At 36.9% G+C, this 21,268-nt stretch overlaps 2 protein-coding genes across 2 annotated transcripts in view; one reads left to right on the top strand and one right to left on the bottom strand.

Annotated features, from left to right (window-relative positions):
• The window catches only part of COL19A1 (collagen type XIX alpha 1 chain), a 205,055-nt gene extending 195,364 nt beyond the window's left edge, over positions 1–9,691 (top strand). The window contains exon 49 of the mRNA XM_087920538.1: positions 1,503–9,691. Coding sequence (XP_087776664.1) covers positions 1,503–1,639 — 137 coding nt within the window. The 3' untranslated portion in view covers positions 1,640–9,691. The remainder of the gene's footprint in view (positions 1–1,502) is intronic.
• Positions 9,692–12,857: 3,166 nt separating this feature from the next.
• Positions 12,858–21,268, bottom strand: part of COL9A1 (collagen type IX alpha 1 chain) — an 86,754-nt gene continuing 78,343 nt past the window's right edge. The window contains exons 34-36 of the mRNA XM_026726543.2: positions 21,068–21,256; positions 16,323–16,400; positions 12,858–14,133 (exon numbers count right to left, since the gene is read on the bottom strand). Coding sequence (XP_026582328.2) covers positions 13,949–14,133; positions 16,323–16,400; positions 21,068–21,256 — 452 coding nt within the window. The 3' untranslated portion in view covers positions 12,858–13,948. The remainder of the gene's footprint in view (positions 14,134–16,322; positions 16,401–21,067; positions 21,257–21,268) is intronic.

The following is a 21,268-nucleotide window of genomic DNA, read 5'->3' as shown; positions in this document are numbered from 1 at the left end:
CCCCAAAATCAAAGTCACCATGGAAACAGAAACAAACAAACAACTACTATTCCTAGATGTACTAATGTACAAAAAAACAGATGGCACACTAGGACACACCATATACCAGAAGAAAACACACACCAACCACTACCTCAATACCCAATCCCACCACCACCCAACACGGATAAACTCCGTGGCCAAAACACTAATTGCTAGAACCAAACGCCTGGCAGACAAGACACACATAAAGACTGAACTATGCACCCTGACAGAAGTACTGACAGCCAACGGCTTCTACAAAAGCAAAATCACTGGCTTGATCCACAAAAACACACTGAGACATAATGGAGACCTAGAAGATGAGCAGACCTATGGAACAGCTGTCTTGCCCTACATAAGAGGTACTACAGACAAAATCAGTAAGATACTACACAGGCATCACATCAAGACTGCCTTCAAAACAGATAGAGAAATAGCAGCCATCCTAAGAAACCCCAAAGATAAAATTGACCTGGAAAACCAAGGCATATATGAAGTCCCCTGTGCATCATGCCCTGCCACATACATTGGACCAATAGACCAATAGAAAAATAAGTACCTGCCTGGATGAACACAAAAATGCAGTAAAAAAGCTGGAACACACTTCCTCACTAGTCCAACACATGAAAGCCACAGGTCATAGCATCAACTTCAATGGCACCAAAACCCTAGCCACTATAGAAAACCCCAGCTACAGAATTATCAGAGAAGCCATAGAGATTGAAGACCTGAAAGCATGAATAGAAGAGATGATTCCACCAGACTGTCAATTATCTGGAAGCCTGCACTCTCAAACAAAATAATCTCCACACCACAAGCCAGGCAAACACCTGGGTACAAACAGATCCCCCCTGATACCTCCAGCTCAAACACACCCCAACCAGGCACCCAGATGAAACCCAGCTTCCTAATAAATGATAGTCACCCATTTACTCGGAGCCAAGCTGCACTAAAAGCCTCCAATACAGGAAAATCAATGTTGCCAGCCAATCAAGACAAAAAAAGCTACAAAACAGACAGAAGATATTAGAAACACCAATCAAGCAGAATACAGCGAACTCCAAGACCAATAAACACAGACCAAGACTCCCAACCAATCAGGATGAAGAAAAAACCATTCTGGCACAGCAGTAGGATAGCACCAAGTTTTAAACAGAAACGGCTGTGAAAGTCTGACTCACAGATGAATACTATACGGAAGCCTGATGATGGCAGATGAGATTCTGCTGAAACTTCGCTACAACTTTAAAAGCACAACTACAATGACGTGAGAAAATACCCAAACAAAGCTGAATGCCATATAGATAGATAGATAGATAGATAGATAGATAGATAGATAGATAGATAGATAGATAGATTCAAAAACAACTAAATTGAGTTGCCCTGTAATGCGTAACTTCTGAAATAAAAGTCACGACCCACCGCTGGATCCCTGACTAAAATTAACAAGGCTAATTGCAGTTTCTTGTTTGTTTGTTTAGTTACTGGTGTGCAAGGCCCACATGGAGCTCCAGGAGAACCAGGTGAGCAGGGACTACCTGGCCCTGCAGGAAGATGCAATCCAGAAGATTGCTATTACAAAGTTTCTCAAAGTCAGTCCCGGACAATTGGGAAATGAACAGCTATTTTGGATATATTTTAATTCCTCAGTTATCTTTTCCTCACTTCTTCCCCCATCCCCTTATCAAATTTTGAAATTTAAGTTTTAAACTATTGGTGAATTTCTGTCTGTCTATTTTACACAGCATCTCAATGGAACATTTCGTGTCCAGATTAAGCCAATACTGAGATGTTGTTTTCTTGAGTTCATTCCATATATTTATACTTTTAATGTATTTTTCTTTAGCAAAATGTGCATCATGATGGCCTGTTGACCTCTTAATGGTTTTTTAGTTTATGAGGGTTTTTTTTAATGTTTCTTACTTTTACCTTTAACACAGAAGCCATATTTAGTTTTATTTTGTTGGATGTCTCCTTGCAGTTCAATCTATTAAATGGCAAATATAGCTTATAATATGGTACAATCTTGAAGTTTTTCTAAAGGTTTGGTTAAAAATCTAAGTAGTGACTGGCATTTTCCTTGCTCCTGTCACCATAATGCAATATGGTAAGATCTGAAAGGCTTTTTTGAATTGTGTCTACGTTTCTAAATGACCTAAAAGACTTTTGAGTAAGGTTACTGTATTCGGGCTGCAAATTTGGAACAACTACAAGACAGTAGCAAAGTGATACAGAAAACTCTAAGTCTAGCAATACTCTAGGTATTACAGATAAGAGCTAACATTCTTACTTCTGAGTCCCTCTCCCATTACTTGTTACTCAGGGAAAAATATTGTAAATTCAGAAAGCACATAAGTAAACTATGGCTTCAGTTATATACTCACATTGTAGAAGCGAGTTGTAAGCATGTTTTTTAGATTTTCCTCCCTATAAGAAACTGCTTGTAGGATTTTCCCTGCATATGTGAAAAAGAGCCTGATTATTAGAAACTAGTTTAGCTCTCAGCGGGATTGCTGGTAATAACTTGTCCTAGTTAAAATATACATTTGCAAGTTAGCTTATATTCTACAGGATGATTATAGTAATTATAATACTGTGCAAATCCAATCATAGTATCTATAGTCTATAGTCCTGTCAGCTCCACTTGATAGACTAGACCAGGAAATCAATGCCACAAGAAGCCTGGAAGTATTATTTTATTTTTATTTATATATTTATTTGATTTGTCAATCGCTTATAAGATAATAGGTATAAGTATAAACATGAGTAAAAATACAGGAAATAGGTATGAATAAATGGGGACAATAGGACAAGGATGGGAGGCACAATGATGCACTTATGCATGCCCCTTAGTAATCTCACTTTGTTTTTTCATATAACTTTATTTTAAAAAAAATTAAAGGTAGTAAAAATTTTAAAAAGTAGTAGTAGTTTTTGTTGAAGTTAGCTACAGCAACAGAATTTTTGGGTTTGATTCAGCTCTATCTTTCCTCCCCCCTACCCTCACCAAATCAGGGAGGTGTTTGCTTAATCAGCTTTTAACTACTATCTTGTTTTCCAGAACTTTAAAAAAAATGTTTCAGTCCCCTTTGCTTAGGCTATGGTTTTTGCATATTTCTACTATGGTCATTTTTCTTATTCTCCACAAATCCTTCATCAGGACATTTCATTGCCTCCAGCCAACATTGCAAGTGTCCTGCTTTTTATAGACAATAGAGTATTGTTCAGTACTATACACCTAGAGAACAAAAGAGTATAGAAGATTGCACAAATGTAATGAATTTTCAAGGTTTATTGTAAGACAATCAGGACTTTAGCTCGGATAAAATTCTGACAGACTCGACAGAGAATTTCTGCAAGTAGCTGTAGTTTGGAAAGAAGCATCTATCATCTTACATCTTGATCAGCGATATTTGTTGGACTCATTGTTTTGTTGGGTGGGGAAGGAGAAAAGATGTTCAGAAGAGTAGTCAAACATCAGCAAACCCACTGAGCTCATATATATTGACATAAGATAGACTAGTTGGCAGTATAAACAACCTTTATCTGAAAAATTCAGGGATTGAAGCAGATTCCGATTTCATTTATCTTGAGGAGAAATGATTGTATAAAGTGAAGTTAAATAAAACTGTTCGGCAGAGATATATAGTAGCATTAGATAATGAATATAAAACTCTAGGTGAAATATTCGATCTAATTCTTTTACAAATTTATAATGAAGTACTTTCAGGGGCAAGGCTACTAACGTCGTGGAGAGAAGCGTATATTACATTAATACCAAAAGAGGGTGCAGATACCACCTACATAAAAAATTATAGACCAATCTCTTTATTGAATGCCGATTATAAAATATTCATGAGCATAATGGCCAATAGATTGAAAAAAATATTGAGTAGAAACATACATCCAGATCAAAAAGGTTTCCTACCAACAAGGCAAATAAAAAACAATACAAGGACAGTATTAGACGTCTTGGAGTACTATGAGGTACATCCAGAAAAACAAATTGCATTAGTTTTTCAGGATGCTCAAAAAGCCTTTGATAAAGTAAACTGGCAATTTATGATGCAACAAGTAAAGTAAATTTGAAAAAATGTTAGGGTCAATATACTCAAATCAAAAAGCACGTATAATAATTAATGGAGAAACCACAAATTCCTTTGAGATAGGAAAAGGAGTCAGGCAGGGATGTCAACTTTCACCACTGCTCTTTATCATGACACTAGAAATTTTGTTGAGGAGAATTAGGCTGAATTTGGAAATAAAAGAATTAAACAAGAGGAATACAAGGTACAAGCTTTTGCAGACAACCTTGTATTCTTCATAGAAGAACTAATAAAACCAGGGCCAAATTTAATTAAAGAGATAGAGTGATATGGAGAAGTAGCAGGTTTAACAATTAACAAAGATAAAACCAAAATGATAACAAAAAATTTAACAGAGAATCAAAAAAAGAAATTAGTAGAAGTAATGGCTGTACAAATTGTTAAAAAAAATCAAATATTTGGGAATCTGGCTCACAGCAAGATGTTCAACAATAAAAGAAGATAATTTTGTAAAATTGGTACAAGCAATAAAAAGGGACTTAGAAAAATGGGGGAAAATACAATTATCAATGTTAGGGAGAATCGCAACCATCAAAATGAACATCCTGCCAAAACTACTATTTCTTTTTCAAACTATCCCAGTAAAATTGGACAATTTTTTTTAATGAACTAAATAAAATTACCTCAAAATTCATTTGGACAGGAAAAAGGGTGAGAATAAAACTAAGCACATTACAAGGTAATAGATGCAGAGGTGGATTTGGACTCCCCGCCTGAGAACTATATTATAAAGCAACAGCATTACCGTGGGTTAAAGAATGGGCCAATCTGAGGAACAAAAGAATTGTAACTTTAGAAAGGCATGACTTGCAGGCGGGGTGGCATGCCTTCATGTGGAACCTGGAAACAAGATCTACTCTTACTTTAATAGACATGTAATTCAAAATTCATTAATGAAGATTTGGAAAGAGATCAATCATAGACATTATATGAAGATTCCAGAGTAGGTATCCATCATGGAGGCATTGATCCACCCCAATGCTCTAGAAACTGGAAGAAAGATCAGACATTACGATGTTTTAAACTTCCAAGGAATACTAAAGACAAATCAAGAACTTAGAGAGCAAGGGATGAAAATAGAGTGGTGGTCATATTTGCAACTTAAAATGAATACAAAAAAGACATAAAAGAATTTGGAATTGAGGTAAAGCCGAACCAGCTGGATAAAATATTAGAGGAAAAATTAATTTCCAAAATGTATAATTACCTATTAGAATTCAAAATGGCAGAAGAAATAGTTAAGGGCCCAATGATTGCATGGGCAAGGAATGTAGGGCACAACATCAACCTGGAAGACTGGGAAAAAATCTGGAAACAAAATTATAAAGTAACAAAATTGGCAGTCTATAAAGAGAATCAATACAAATGTGTTACCGGTGTACCTGGCTAATATGTACCCAAACCTAAGTCCGCTTTGCTGGAAACGTAAGCAAAGAAGGAGTACCTTCTTCCACGCTTGGTAGCTTTGACCAAAAAGTAAAAAATACTGAAAAAAATCAGAATTTGGATAAAAGAAATCACAAATATTCAACTAGAATTTAAGGCCAAAATGTTTTTATTGGGAATGATAAAAGGTGATCATGAAAAAGAAATAAAATATTTAATTCTTCATATAATCACAGCAGCAACAATTGCACAATGCTGGAAGGGTAACCAAATGCCAACAAACAACTTAATAATCAGAAAGGTTCTGGACTGTGCAGAAATGGACGTACTTACCCAAAAGCTAAAGGATGAGGTAGACTCAAAATATAGTACAGTTTGGGAAAAATGGTACAATTGGGTTAAGGATAAATACCAGGGAATAAAAAGATAAGGAATGTTAAAAATAAAGTGGTTAGATTAAGAGTATTTACCAGAAACAGGAAATGAATATTAGAAAAATTGTTTTTGATTAGAAATATATATGTTTGATGTTTATTTGATTTGTTTTTCACATTGATTTCGTTTGCAACGAAATGTCTTATATTATGCATTGTATATACTTTTTAAAATCTTTAATAAAATTTATTTTTAAAATTAAAAAAAAATAGATAATGAAGAGCATTGGCATCTGGGACTAATGAAAACGACGACAGTCCCCTGGATTAATTTCTATTTTAACAAATTAACTGGACTTTTTAGCTCTTTCAGGAATAGATTTATCTATATAAAAGCTATTTTTTGAAAAAAGGAAGATGCCTAGGTGGAAATAGTAAAGATTACTTGAAGTGTAGTTCCTTGTTGGTTGGATATCTTTTATATCTCATGTAAACAACTTATGGTAGTTGAGAACCATACTGGGCAATTTGTTGCTAGCTGCAGCCCGTAGTAGAGTGATTAGGGAAATAATTTGTTCTAAATTTGTTCTGAAGTTGTATCATCGTCTATGTTTCAGTATTGCATGATGGACTGCTGGATAGCTGTAATGTCTGGCAGGATTTTGTTTGGGAGATGTTAATTTTGTTTTATTTAATTTTATTTAAATTTTTCTAGTGATTCCCAATTTAATTCAGATTTTGATGTTTTTTTAATTTAAAATTTATTTTATTTAGACTTTGTTATGAGAATAACTATAAGTACTTTATTTTGGCAAATTTCTGTAAAACGACACATTTTGGAAATATATAAGGTAGCTAAGATTATACATAATATGATACTTTGTGTATATTTTGACTTTTCACTGAGTGAAAAATAAATGATAAATTATTTAGCATTTTATATAAAAGTAAAAGTATAATACTTGAATTGATCAGAAAAAAACATTTATATATTTTGGGAAAATATGTTCAATTCATATTGCTTTTATTTTTATTTGCCTATGTTTGGTAATTATATTTATTAGAAAAATCATTTGTTCAGGGTTTTATTAGGTGATTGAGATAAATGTAAGTTTTTTCTCTTGGTTTCCTTCCTGAGAAATTTTGGCAATATGACTTTCCATCATCAATTGTTAAAGATATTATATAGCTTTATGAAAGAAACAGGTCAAACTCAAACATTGCTTTAAAACTTTCATTAATTGCAGTACACCAAGATTTCTGTTCTTATCCTTAAAATCTACATTTGTGTGTATATGTCAAATTTTAGTTCATGTTAACATTTTGAAGAGTGTATTGCTCTTTAAACCCAGATAACCTATTTCGTTTTTCTAGTGCCTTCACATGGTTTTTAAACAGTAAAGTTTATTCTAATATTTTATTAAATAATTGAATAACCTATTTTGAGGCATGCATGTTTTTATTCTTTCTGTGCCACACAACAGGCAGCTGTAATAACTACATTTAAAGTAAAAAAAAATTATTTCTCTACCAATAGAGTCAATCATTTCTGAAACTATTAAGTGATATTGAAACCATAAACTGAAATACAAAGGATGTATTTAGATAAAATGCTACAAATCAAACCTCGGGGTGGGGGGTATATTTTTGTATTTATACAGCCTTTTAAACAGGCTGCAAGAAGCAGTGGAAAACTAGTGGATGTCTCTGGATTTAAGGTCTGTGAATAAGACTAAGTGACTGAATGATAGAAGTCTTACATTGGAGAATCCACAATTAATCTATTTTTGCAGATAGAATCCAAGCACCCAACCACTTAGTACACTCAATTTAGGAGTCCGTTTTCAGATCTTCTCTCTCTACCTTCCTCCCTCCCTCCCTCCCTCTCTCTCTCTCTCTCTCTCATTTCTTTTTCCACGTTTCCAGAAAGAAAGAATTACTATTACATTGGTACCAGTGGTGGGATTCAAATTTTTTTACTTCTGGTTCTGTGGGCGTGGCTTGGTGGGCATGGCAGGGGAAGGATACTGTAAAATCTCCAGTCAGAGGTGGTATTTGCCGGTTCTCTGAACTACTCAAACTTTCTGCTATTGGTTCTCCTCAACTGGTCAGAACCTGCTGAATACCACCTTGGATTGGTACACGGTATGTTCTTGAATCTGGAATAATTAGGGCAAATTTTATTGAAAACACCTCAGTTTACCCTATGATATCTTGCACTGATATCTCTCGGAATACACAAAAGCTGTTTTCTTCTCTGTTCCCTAACATTTTTTCTGTCTCTTAGCCAATTATGAAAATTTTGTAGCATGAAACACTCTTTCTTTTTAACTTATGAATATGATTTAATAGAGTTTGAAATCTATAAATGCATGTACGATAAGAAACTTCGCTAAATAACAAATAACCTTGTTCCAAGTTTCCTTTTTTTGTTTTTAGCAAGATAATATATTTATCATTGTTTTTCTTTTTTTTTCTTTTTTGGTCTTAGAATTAATGTATAAATAAGGGAACAATTCAGGCAAGGTTATATTTGTTTTTTTTTCTTTAAGTCTCATTGTTTTCAGCAGAAGATAACTTAAGCAGATGCTTATATCTCCCCTTTGAATCAAAGGGATTTGATAATGCTTATCTTTGGCTGGATAATCCTCATTCTGTATTTTTTTCCTGCAGAATAGTTTGAATATAATCACCATTTATTTAATGTAGCTTGTACATAGTAGGGTAACAAATCCTTGGGCACAGTCTTGCCCCTTCCACATCTGCATTGTGTGTAAATAGGGCAGAATCCTTACTGGGTTTCTGTGGATACCCATTTTGTTCCACATTTCTTTATGGGAGCAGTATGTATTTCAATCTTCACATAAATGAAGATGTCTTGGTAACGATGTGGAAGCTTTATGCTATCTATCTCAGATATTAAACTTTAATATCATATTTTTATATAAAAAGTCAATTTGGTTTTAGCTAATATAAACCTGGGTCTTGCCTTTTCTTGTCTTTAATTTAGCTAACATTTTATTACTCCATGCAAATGTGTTAGATATAAATACACAGCACAGATTTTTCATACCTCTGATAACCATTAAGAAAACACAGGTCATTATGATGATTTAACTGCAAACGTTTTTGAGTGAATTTTAAAACTGTAAGGAAAGATGGTAAATAAAATAGACCAAATGGATGTACAAACTTTACAGGAACCAATATGAATGTCACAGTCTAACAATTAAAAGTGCTTAGTTCTCTGATCTTTTGAGTCTAAGCAGGCTTACTTTACTGTTAGATTATGATCTTGGTTCGTTCTTGCTGTTTTCTTTTATAAAATAAAGATGCTTTTAAATTATTTTCTGAACTTTTCTATGTAAATATTTATTTATCTCATGTGCTCACAGTAATTGAAGGCATATTTTATTGCTGCCTTTTCATTACTGAATAATATTGCCTTTATTATTGTCCTTACATCTCTTTTTTTGTTTTCTTCAAATCCACAAGTGAGAACTTCACTTGTTTGCATATGGTATCTCATCTGCTTTGGTCTTAAATTAATTTTAAATGGCATTGAATTGAACCTGATCGATTTTTTGTTTTTTTGTGTGTGTGTGTATGCATTAATAATAGTGAACTTGTGGTTATTTATTTATTTTTAAAATCAGCCATATTTCCTTTGAGTTAGTTCAGAATTTTATAAAATTCAGTTTCCAAAAGTTTTGATAGAATTTGTATTTCCACTTGGTTTATATTGTTAAATTTCATTCAACAATTTCCATTATATTTAATTCTCTTATCAGTTTCTTCTTTTGTTTATTTATGTTACTGCTATGTTTAAAATAAAAAATTATTGATTGAACCACAGGTTTAAGGTTGTATTTCTTCTTATATGCTGTCCAGATCTTATGCAAATTGTTTAATAGATTCTAGAGCATTTGTGAATAATATTGTATATAGCAGTGCAATCAAGTACTACTCTCCATAAATATTACTAATAAATTTATAACACAATCTTAAACATCTTGACTTGGAAGGAACATTCACTGAATTCCACATATTTACTCCTAGATAAATAGGTGAGTATAGAATTACAGCATCGATTTACAATTCATGCACTTTAATACATAGGAAATCAATATTTTAAAATGGTTAAGAAAGGCAGAAGTAGTTTTCATGAAACCATTGTCTCTACAGACTGTTGGCAGGTCTAAGGCAGGGGTGGGTTTCTACCAGTTCACACCTATTCGCTAGAACCAGTTGTTAACATTCTAAGCAGTTTGGAGAACCGTTGTTAGAAGAAATTACTGGCCTAATCCTGTAAGGAAGGCAGGAAGGAAACATTCTGGTGTTGCTTACAGAAACTGCCTCTCCGTTAACCCTTATTACATTCTTGGCAGGACTAGACTTCCTGTCTCAGGAACGTCTCTGGAATTTTTTCCCCCTCCTTTGCTGGTACTTTGCTTGTGTGGAGTGACCATTCAAAGTTACAATGGCACTGAAAAAGTGACTTATGACCATTTTTCACACTTACAACTGTTGCAGCATCCCCACAGTCATGAAAGGCCAGGCGAGGAGATGCATGTCTCAATGTGAGTTATATTGAGTTGGCCATGCCCAGCCAGTCACATGACCACCAAGCCACACCCACCAACTAAGCCATGCCCACAGAACCGGTTGTTAAAAATTTGAATCCCACCTCTGGTCTAAGGTATTTTGCTGCTGGATGAAAAATGCATTATATGTACATATAGACTCGTATATACATGTGCACATACATGCATCCATACTTATGTATAGAATTAGATTGCCATTGCATATTAGATTGTAACTGGTGATTCCTATCTGATGTGTGATAAGTGACAAGTCACTTAGGACAGGGGTCACCAACCTTTTGGACCTCAGGGACCATGAAACTCATTATTTTAAATCCTGCGGACCACTAATGTGACTTTTGACTGACATGGTTTGCTGACGTTGGTGGGAAGGAGAGAGAGAGAGAGATCTGATCTAACCTCGGAGGGCTGATGATGTTCTCTCCCTTTCTCTCTTTCTCTTTCTCTCTCTCTCTCTCTCTCTCTCTCTCTCTCTCACACACACACACACACACACACACACACACACACACACACACACAGATCCCTCACACCCCCACACCCCCTCCAAGGCAGCCCCATTCCTAGCCTGCTTTTGAGCTCTGTTCTCAGAGGAAGAGGGGAAAGAGAAATCTGATCTAACCTTGAAGGCTGATTTTCTTTCGCTTTCTCTCTCTCTCTCTCTCACACACACACACACACCCTCCAAGGCAGCCACGTTCCTAGCCTGCTTTTGAGCTCTGTTCTCAGGCTCCATGCAAGGGAAGCAGCAGAAGTCTTTCTTTCTCTCCCCCCAAACTCCACCAGAAACGAGTCTTTGCTTGCACAGCCTCTTGGAGCAGGATGCCTTGCAGGGTCCCAAAGACTCATTTCTGATGGAGTTTGGGGGAGAGAAAGACTTTTGCTGCTTTCCTTGCATGAAGCCAAAAGCAGAAGAAAAAAGAAGCGGAAGAAGCAACCTGGTGGCCAGGCAAGTTCCCCCCTCCACCTTTCCCCCCCTCACCTCACTACTTCATATTATTCCTAATGCAAGCCTTGTGTTCCCACGAGCTGTGTGGGCAGCACAGCCTTGTGTTCCCCTGCAGCCTGGATTAATTGCTTTGCAGGTGACATTTCTCTGCGGACTACCAAAATTTTCTCGCAGACCACCAGTGGGCCATGGCCCATCAGGTGGTGACCACTGACTTAGAAGACATAATAAATTTTCACAGAGCATTGAGGTAATTCCCCATTAGGAGAATGAGTGCGCACAGGGAGACGTAGTGAGAGTAGTGAAGAATAATACACAACCAGCACACAGATACACTAATATAGTAAAATGTAGGTTTTTACTTCCAGTAAACAGTTAAGCAAAGTTCACCAAACAGTCCAAGTCATTCACAGTTAAAGCAGTCAGTTTTTCAGTCCAGGGATGATCCAAATAACAAAGTTCAGTATCAAAAACAGTTCAGTAACAGACTTACATCAAATCCAAGAATAACGATGATCAGTCAATAATCAATAGGGAAATGTAGGAACACACTCTCAGCAACAACAGGACAGGACAGAAACAACCCAGGTTTCTGGCTCCATCTTATGGCCGTTTGAGGAACCACTCCAATTACAATTTGAGCATTCCCTTAAAGAGACAGTATTAAAATGTCTATCCTGGTTTATATATTTTCCAACCCAACTGTTAGGTGACTTACATTCCTAACACAGCATTCTGCCTTTCTGGTGTGTACTGTTGTTGCCTGACTTATTTCTTCTGAAATGCCTGCTCCACTCTGCTTAAGGACAGGGCTCAATTTAATAAATACCTGTTTCCTTAAACCATGCATATGAGATGATTCACAGACCATGAAAGCACTCAAGTGTATTTTAAAGCTGTTGTACTTTCCATTAACTTTATTTGTGCCAGACTTCATTAATTTAAACAGGACTTGGATACATTCACAGGAAAACTGAAGAATTTAAAATAGTATTATTTATTGAAGAATCTTAGAGAGCGATAACCAAAACAATGTCAGCAACATCACTCATTTAAAATATTGTCTTATTTACAGAAGACTTATTTTGTTTTCCTTCCTATCCTGCTGGTGTCCTTTTTTGAGCAAGATTATTTCCACCGACAGTCTAAGTACTCTATTTTTGAATTCCCTGGGGTTTTTATTTTTTCTTGTTGCAATTTCTAGTCTATCTGTCCAGTTGCCAGGGTTGAATCACAGTTGCTGGTACTTGCTACAAACAAATATTTGTACAAACTTTTGTGAATTTATAAGAAATAGTCCAATTACTATGATTATATTTTGATCATTGCTGTACTTTGTATGCTACCTGTAAAAAAAAGAGCAATCTACAGTAGTTTAGCAAGTAAATTAGCTTGAACAACCAAATAAAGCTGGAACTTGGGGGATCCATTGGAAGAAATAATCAAGAAAACACAGGTGAAAATAACTAAATAGTTTGTTTTCAATACACAAAAACTGGACAAAAAGAAACAGGAAAAGTAGGGTTTATTATTTTAAAAGGGTACTTTTATTGTTGAATTACAAATGACAGATCATGTGTTTCATAAAATAGAGATAATTATAAGGGATGTCAGTTTCCTGAAAAAAATAAAGCTATGCTCAAAATACATTACAATTTTTGGAGGAAATTATGTACTTTTGTTTTTTTTTTACTACTTCCAGTTTTTTTAAAAAAAGGGAAATAAAAATGTTCTTTGCTTTACTTACATTTACCTTCTATAAAAATGCAAAGGATTAAATAATGTTGTTTCATTTGTATACAATCAGAGATAAGGTATTTATAAATAAATAAACTCAGCTATAAATTTTAACTGTTCTCAAAAGATTAAAAATCCTTTTGCAGTGGTTTGAATTCTAGATGTTTCAAATAGAGCAGAAAACTAAGTTTATTTCACCTGACAAATTCCTGGTAAACCTGGCACTGAAGCATTATATATATATATATATAAACTCCTCAGAAATTAGTACTTTTAAAAACAGGGTGACTACTTCTAAATCTCAGTGACATGCAAAGAAAGTTCAATTGGCTACTTATAGCACTAAAATGGACCCTAGGTAGAAAGGAAAAAAATTAGGATAACTTACTATTCTGATGCATTAGACTGTACAAAAGATGGTTGTTATATACTCTTTACGTAAGTACTTCAGGAATTTTGGGAACTCCAAAGAACTAACAGCTGAAAAAACATCTACTGCCTTTCATCACAATTCAAGAAAGATAAGAAAAACCGCTTGGCATCACTTTGTAAGCACCATTTTGAAATGTTTAACTGTCTTGTACTGTATTAGGAAACAGATGGAGGGGACAATCAGAACATTGAGATCTATCAAGGCCTTGATAAGATTTGCTGAATTTTTTACAGTCTGGTTTTTCTAGACTGTTTCTCTCGGTGGTTAGTAGACATCTGCAGATCAAAGATGGCTTCCAATTTCAAAACATCATGTCATTTTGTGAAATGCTACATTTTTCACGGGCCTTTCACATTCTGCCCTCCTTGTAATCCAGCTTCCATGGTGCAGGCCGACTGTTCACAATAACCAGGAGGACCTGGAGGGCCAGGAGGACCTGGAACACCAGGAGAACCAGCGGCTCCAGGTGGGCCTCTCTCGCCATCTCGCCCATCAGTGCCATAACTGGGCTTGCCAGGTTCTCCTGTAAAGACAAAAACTGGGCCATAAGTTCAGGAAAAGCACCTAAATATCATTTTGCTGTAGTTATAAAAGTCTTATTTGTAAGGATGATTGCATAAGCTTGGTTTCTCCTATTAATCCAATGCCATGTAGAAGATGTAAAGTATTTTTGCTATAGAGCAATTTTTTCAAACTTGGCAACTTTAAGGCATGTGGGCTTCAACTTCCAGAATTCTTCAGCTTACATGCTAGTTAGTAAATTCTGGGAATTGAAGTCCATGCATCTCAAAGTTTTCAAGTTTGCTATAGACAGTCATCTTCCGTATGAAAGGGGAGGTTGGGTTCTCATTTTATCTCCTTTACTAAGCCAATAGGCAATAGGTTTATCCAATGAGAAAACACTTTCACTATCTGGATTTATCGCACTAGATGAAATGCACACCCAACCATCCTAGTTTGTAAGCCATGATCTATGGCTTAGTACGCTCTGTGAACCGAGCCAATTGTACTTTATTCAATCAAAAACAGCAAATAATAGTTCATATGTAACATTCAGATCCGTGTTTCCATGAAGGCACACAAAGACAACATAAATTGCTTTTCATAATTGATCTATTGTGCCCGGAATGATTAGTCTGACAAGGCAGACAGCAAGTTGAAAAGTGACATAGAAAATATAATGTATTCTGGGGGAAAAAGTGGGAGAATGCCTGCTAGAGAGTTAAAACAAAAGAACACATTTTACTTTTAATGCAGAGAAACATAAAGGGGTTATTTGCAGAATTATTTCTGATTCAGTGTTTTAGAAATTAGAAATTGCCAAATTATTTATCTTCTACTAGCCACTAGAGGGCACTTTTGCTTCAGTTATGACCAATGAAGACTTTTGCAGAGCCTCTCCCTCATTCCCACTATATCTCCAATGCTGCATTCAAAAACTGAACTTCAAAATGCTGCACCACCAAAATCAATTTAAAGGATTTGCAAATCCTCACACAACTCATTTTAAAAGGAAACCGATGTGGTATTTATAATTTATCCAATATGTGTTTGGTCCTTGTCTCGTGCAATTTTGCATTCTGTGCAGTTATGACACGAATGAAACTGATTTTAATACTTTTGTTCTATGGCTTCCTGGCTTTCAAGCTAATTTTTATTAAAGTGTAAATCCTCAGTTTTTCCTACCATGATAAAGGTGTAAAAAGCAGCAGGAGAAAAAAAGGATAACTGTTATGTTGCAAGAACCATAACCTAGATCTAACTGGCTATTTTAAAACAGGTACACATTGGCAGAGTTGATGCATAATATTTAAGCCAAGGTGTTTCAACCAAGGTTTGTTTTAAAATTGTGGCTTACTTCATACAGATTCCTCAATCATAATGTGCAGGTTAACTCATGTTAATCCAAAACAACCCCATTATGGCTTGGTATTACAATCGGGGTGGGATTCAAATTTTTTAACAACTGGTTGTGTGGCCGTGGCTTAGGTGGTGGGTGTGGCTTGGTGGTCACGTGACTGGGTGGACATGGCTTGGTGGTCATGTTATTGGCTGGGTGTAGCCAACTCAATATCACTCACATCGAGGCATGTATCTCCTCACCTGGCCTTTCATGACTGTGGGGATGTTGCAACAGTCGTAAATATGAAAAATGGTCATAAGTCACTTTTTTCAGTGCCATTGTAACTTTGAATGGTCACTCCACACAAGCAAAGTACCAGCAAAGGAGGGGAAAAAAACTCCAGAGACGTTCCTGAGACAGGAAGTTTAGTCCTGCCAAGAATGTAATAAGGGTTAATGGAGAGGCAGTTTCTGTAAGCAACACCAGAATGTTTCCTTCCTACCTTCCTTACAGGATTAGGCCAGTAATTTCTTCTAACAACTGGTTCTCCAAACTGCTTAGAATGTTAACAACCAGTTCTAGCGAATAGGTGCGAACTGGTACAATCCCACCCCTGCTTACAATCAATCAAGTCAATTCACCTTTTGTGACAGAGGCCAGAGAGCTGCAACAGAAAAGGAGGCCAAAAATTGGGGATAGAGGGGGAAATGGGTGATAAGTGTGTTTGGGTGTGGAGAGAGAGAGAGAGAGGGAAGCGCTCGTTCTTCAAAGCAGATGCCTTTATTTCCAGCACTGTGTTAAATGGGGTTTCTAATGTGAAATAGTTTGGTCATTTTTTGGATGATCCAGATACCATTTTCGATACTTACCAGGGAGTCCTGTTGTTCCTGGCAAGCCTTTAGGCCCTTGACCTGGGAATCCTTTCTCCCCCTTCTCACCTGTGTCACCTAAAATAAAAATTTAAAAAACACATTTTTATTTTATTTTACATGTATTTCCTACCCCCTGGCTTCTTTAAAACATGTGCATGCTAACCCGCCACCTTATTTAAAATTTCCTGTTGGGGTACAATCAACTGTAGCATGCCCTTAAAACTATTAAAACTAATTAAAAATACTTGTTTGTCTTGCAAGGGTCCCCAAACTTTGCAACTTTTAGACTTGTGGACTTCAAGTCCCAGAATTCTCCAGGCAGCTAATTCTGGGAGTTGAAGTCCACAAGTCTTAAAGTTGTCAAGTTTGGAGACTTCTAGTCTAGAGAACATCTGTGGAGAAAGTGTCGCTCTGATCTTCTCGCTTCTGGTATGGCTTTGATTAAGGAGGTAACTGGGCCAGAGATTAAGGCGCCTACATCCAAAGAAATGTGGGGTTCTGTCGATGCTTTTAAATGTGTGTGATAGATGCTTTTATCAAGGCATCTGGAAAAGGCCTTGAGACAGTGGTGGGATTCATATATTTTTTTACTACCGGTTCTGGGGGTGTGGCTTGGTGGGCATGGCAGGGAAAGGATACTGTAAAATCTCCAGTCAGAGGTAGTATTTACTGGTTCTCCAAACTACTCAAAATTTCTGCTAAAGGTTCTCCAGAACTGGTCAGAACCTACTGAATGCCACCTCTGCCTTGAGAACAGATCTTAAAGCTTGGTGCACTCTCAGATATATCAGCTTAATAATACCAGAGAGTTTTAAGAATGCTGCAAATTGAAATAGACCTATTTTCTGATTTCAAGACTTTGGGGTTTTTTTTCCAGTTAATTTTCCTTTTCATTAAACAGTGCCCCCCCCCCCCCGTGTTGTTGTTGTCCCCGCCCCCCATCTCATGATTTCTAAGAGTGCCTAGGTTTCATTGCAATTAGTCAATGTCGGGTTTCTATGCCTTACATCCTATTAAGAGTAAAGGAAGCTTGATTTTTATCCGGAATAGTTAAGCAATACCAGAGGAATGTAAGTTCACTCTGAAACAGCTGATACTGCAGATCTTCAGTTCCCTGCAATGCTGACAATCAGAAAAGGCCATTTGGTTCATTAAATCAGAATAGAGAAGCACATTTTTCCCCCTTTCCTTTTCTAGTATTCAGCATGGAGGCTGTCCTAATGGGATCTCCGCATCCTTCCTGAGGATGCGACTTTAACTCTTTGCCTGTTTTAGAATTTCCTTCCTCCTGCCTTGCTTTGGGGAATTGCCTAGATAGAGACTAAACTGTCTTTAAGGAGGAATGCGGCTGAAACATTATATATATTTTATTATATAATCTATGGACCACTCTTGGCAGGCCACATTCTCCCGGAAGCTTTACATTTCTTGCCTATTCCTGTTTTTTTTGTTAACTGTGAGATATAAAATGCAGACTTTGCATTCTTTCTTTGTGCAGGTTAATTAGCTGCTGTTATCATGCCAGCTTAGGTTATTTTGCACACTCATTGCCATTCTCCTTCTGTTAGGTATAACATGCTTTTAGGTGGTGATTACTGTGTGCCAGTGTAATTATCTTGTAGGGTTGTCAAAAAGCAAGCTATTTTGGTCTAAAGCTTTGCTAATTTTCACTTCCTCTCTCTCCTTTTCAGCCACCTCGGATCTTTGAGCGAGAGAACTATTTCACAGAATTAGTTTTCTCTAACAGGCATATGTTCATATTGAACCTGAACTGTGGTTTATGCTATTCGTCATGCCGCTGCATGGTGCCTTTGGAAATGCTCCCTAAGTTACGAACCAATAGATCCAAACCAGGTTGAGTATCTTCAGACCTGATGGACATCTATCCTGAGTAGATCATCAAGAATTAATTGCATCCATTGCAGGCATTGGTTTTATACCCTTGTAGCCAAACCTCCTTCAGATTACATTAGGGAAATAGAGTATTATCTATATAATAATGACATCACTCTTCAGCAGCTAGATGAGCTCACTCAACAGCTGAATAAGGATCAGAATGCTTGCCTTGGATGTTGAAACGTAATACATATAGAAAAATTGGATAAAGCAAATGGCACTCCCACCCACCCACTCCCCCAAATCCCAATTTGCTCAGGATCAAAAAGAAGCTATCTTGCCCACCCAAATCTTTCCTTCTCCATTTTTCTGATTAGAGCTAAAATTATCAGCACTATCAAGGTGCCCCATATGCAATTAGATGTTACCCCTTCTGCCTATTCCGATGACAGATGCTTCATATTTGTAAAGCCGAGGAATTTCTGTTTGTTCTAGAACAGGCAGACTAATGAAAAAGAATGGATGTCATAAGGTGAGCACAGGTTTACTTGATGTCGGGGGGAGGAAATCCACTTCAGAGTCACTTTAGAAATACAAATTGTTTGAAGAACTCTGAATGAAGTGCAGATAGTCCTGAATTTACAAGCATAACTGGGGACCAAAATTTCTGTTGTAAGTTGTGGCAGTTGTAAAAGAGTTTCCTGCCTGAGAGGGTGGAGGTGGTTGACTAGAACAGGGGTCAGCAACCTGCAGCTCTGGAGCCACATGTGGCTCTTTCACCCCTCTGCTGCGGCTCCCTGTTGCTGATCGGCTCCACAATTGATAGGGCTTTTGGTTAGGACAGGTAGAGGAAAAAGGACGCCGGGCTAGGAGGAGACTCTATGGTGGGGGAACTGCCATAGAGTCTGCTCGGCTCCAGAATTGAACAGGGGGGCTTCCAGTTAGGACCTTTGTGGCTCTTTGAGTGTTTAAGGTTGCCGACCCCTGGACTAGAAGATCTCCAAGGTCCCTTTCAACTCTGTTAAAATGAGTCATCATGTGACCAGACCTGATTCACAACTATTTTACCATAGCTGTAAACCAAACCTACCATCCCCAATGGATAGTTTTTCCTGTTTTCTGGTGTGCTGTCCAGACAGTTTAGAGTTAATGGGATTTGATCAGACTTGAAATTCTAGACCTAGAAAACCTTGAATTACACCATCTTTGGTGTGATCTAAGTATGGTATATAAAATCATACATTGCAATGCCTTACCTGTCAATGAATACTTCAGCTTCAACCATAACAACACAAGAGCACACAACAGATACAAACTCAAGGTTAACTGCACCGAACTTGATTGCAGGAAATACGACTTCAGAAACAGAGTGGTCAATGTCTGGAATAGTCTATCTGACTCTGTGGTTTCTTCCCCAAACCCCAAAAACTTTAACCTTAGACTGTTTACTATTGACCTCACCCCTTTCCTAAGAGGTCTGTAGGGGGTGTGCATAAGTGCACCAACGTGCCTACCGTCCCTGTCCTATTGTTTATTGTTTATTTTTCTTATATATACCCATTTCATGTATTCATAGCTATGCATATACTTATACCTATTTTCTTGTAGCAATTGACAAATTAAATAAATAAAATAAATAAATTTGGGATAGTTAGTTAGGAATTGTGAGCTGTCCCCTTAAGGGAATGCATCATGGTAAATGTAGTTAAGGTATCCTGGGAAATGTAGTCCGTGTCATGTGGCCACATCTGTAATCCTGATTGGTCATTAAATTGACCCTTGTTGGGTTGGGGGAGGCTCCCTCACTCTTGGCTGAATCCATTACCATGCAGCTGCTTTTATCATAGCCTGAATCCTTTACCATACAGTCGCTTCAATCATCATGGGGTTGAGACTTTATTATCTTTCTATACTATGATTTCAACTATGGAAAGAATTGGACATTAGATGCATCTCAACATAACTGTGAGTCACCTTGAGGATACCTATATAATCCAATAAAAGAAACTTCGTATGGAAGAATTTGTAGAGTTATTCTATCTGTCTTTATATTCAGCAAGTGAATCATAAGACAGAATATCTGGTTAGTGACAAAAAGGTAACAAATTGTGACTGCAGGATGCAGCAAATGATTATAAATCCAATCCAGTTGCCAAATATCTAAATTGCAATCATGTGATTACGGGGGTTGTGGGACAGTCATAAGTGCAAATACAGGTTGTAAAGCCCGTTTTCCAAAGCCTTCATAACTCTCAATCATCATCGTTCAACACCCAGTCATAAAGGGTCCTTGGTGTACTCTGAACTTGGTTGTTTTCTTGCAGACATTTCACTACCCAAACTAGATAATATTAGCACTGATGACTAACACTGATGATTGTTACGTAGTTTATGCAATAAAATATCTGCAAAGAAAGAGCCAAGTTCACAGTGCACCAAGGACCCCTCATTTCATCCCTGAGCCTTTTTTTTTAATTGGAACAAATATTCTTTTTTGTTCGAACAGTCATGAGTCAAGAACTAATGATACTGAAGTAAATATAACTTTTTAAAAATTATCTCATATTGCTTCCTTAAGTCAAATGTAAAAAAAGAAAAGATACTTCATGCAATCCCAGTAGTAGCATACATTTGGAGGGAGGAGGGTGTGAAAACAACCAAGATGGCATTAACTGCAAAGTTTGCCTTTTGGAAATGGCATCAGGATTTGTATGTCACTACAAAAAGAGTTTGCATCACAATACATCACAATGCAATGCTTACCATGGTGCTTTCTTCAACCTAAACCCAGAAAAATGAATAAAATTGAATCATGCATTTAATGGAGAATCATATAACTGGATTCCATAAAATAGGTCACAATGGCAATATATCTGATGCACAAATCAATATTCTGAATTTCTCACCTTTGGGGCCTTTCGGTCCAACGTCTCCAGGAGGGCCTTTAAGACCAGGCAATCCCCGGGATCCAGCCTGTCCTGGGAAGCCACTGTGTCCTGGAAGTCCAGGGGAGCCAGGTGGGCCAGGTGGGCCTGGGATGCCAGGAGCCCCAAATTCAGGCCTCCGAAGACTAGCAGCCATCTGTGCCAATTGTTCTACTCAATGAA

The sequence above is a fragment of the Pseudonaja textilis genome, chromosome 1 (assembly GCF_049901715.1).
Source record: "Pseudonaja textilis isolate UNSWEBS1 chromosome 1, rPseTex1.2, whole genome shotgun sequence".
NCBI classification, from domain to species: domain Eukaryota; kingdom Metazoa; phylum Chordata; class Lepidosauria; order Squamata; family Elapidae; genus Pseudonaja; species Pseudonaja textilis.
This window is presented reverse-complemented; position numbering and strand designations above follow the sequence as displayed.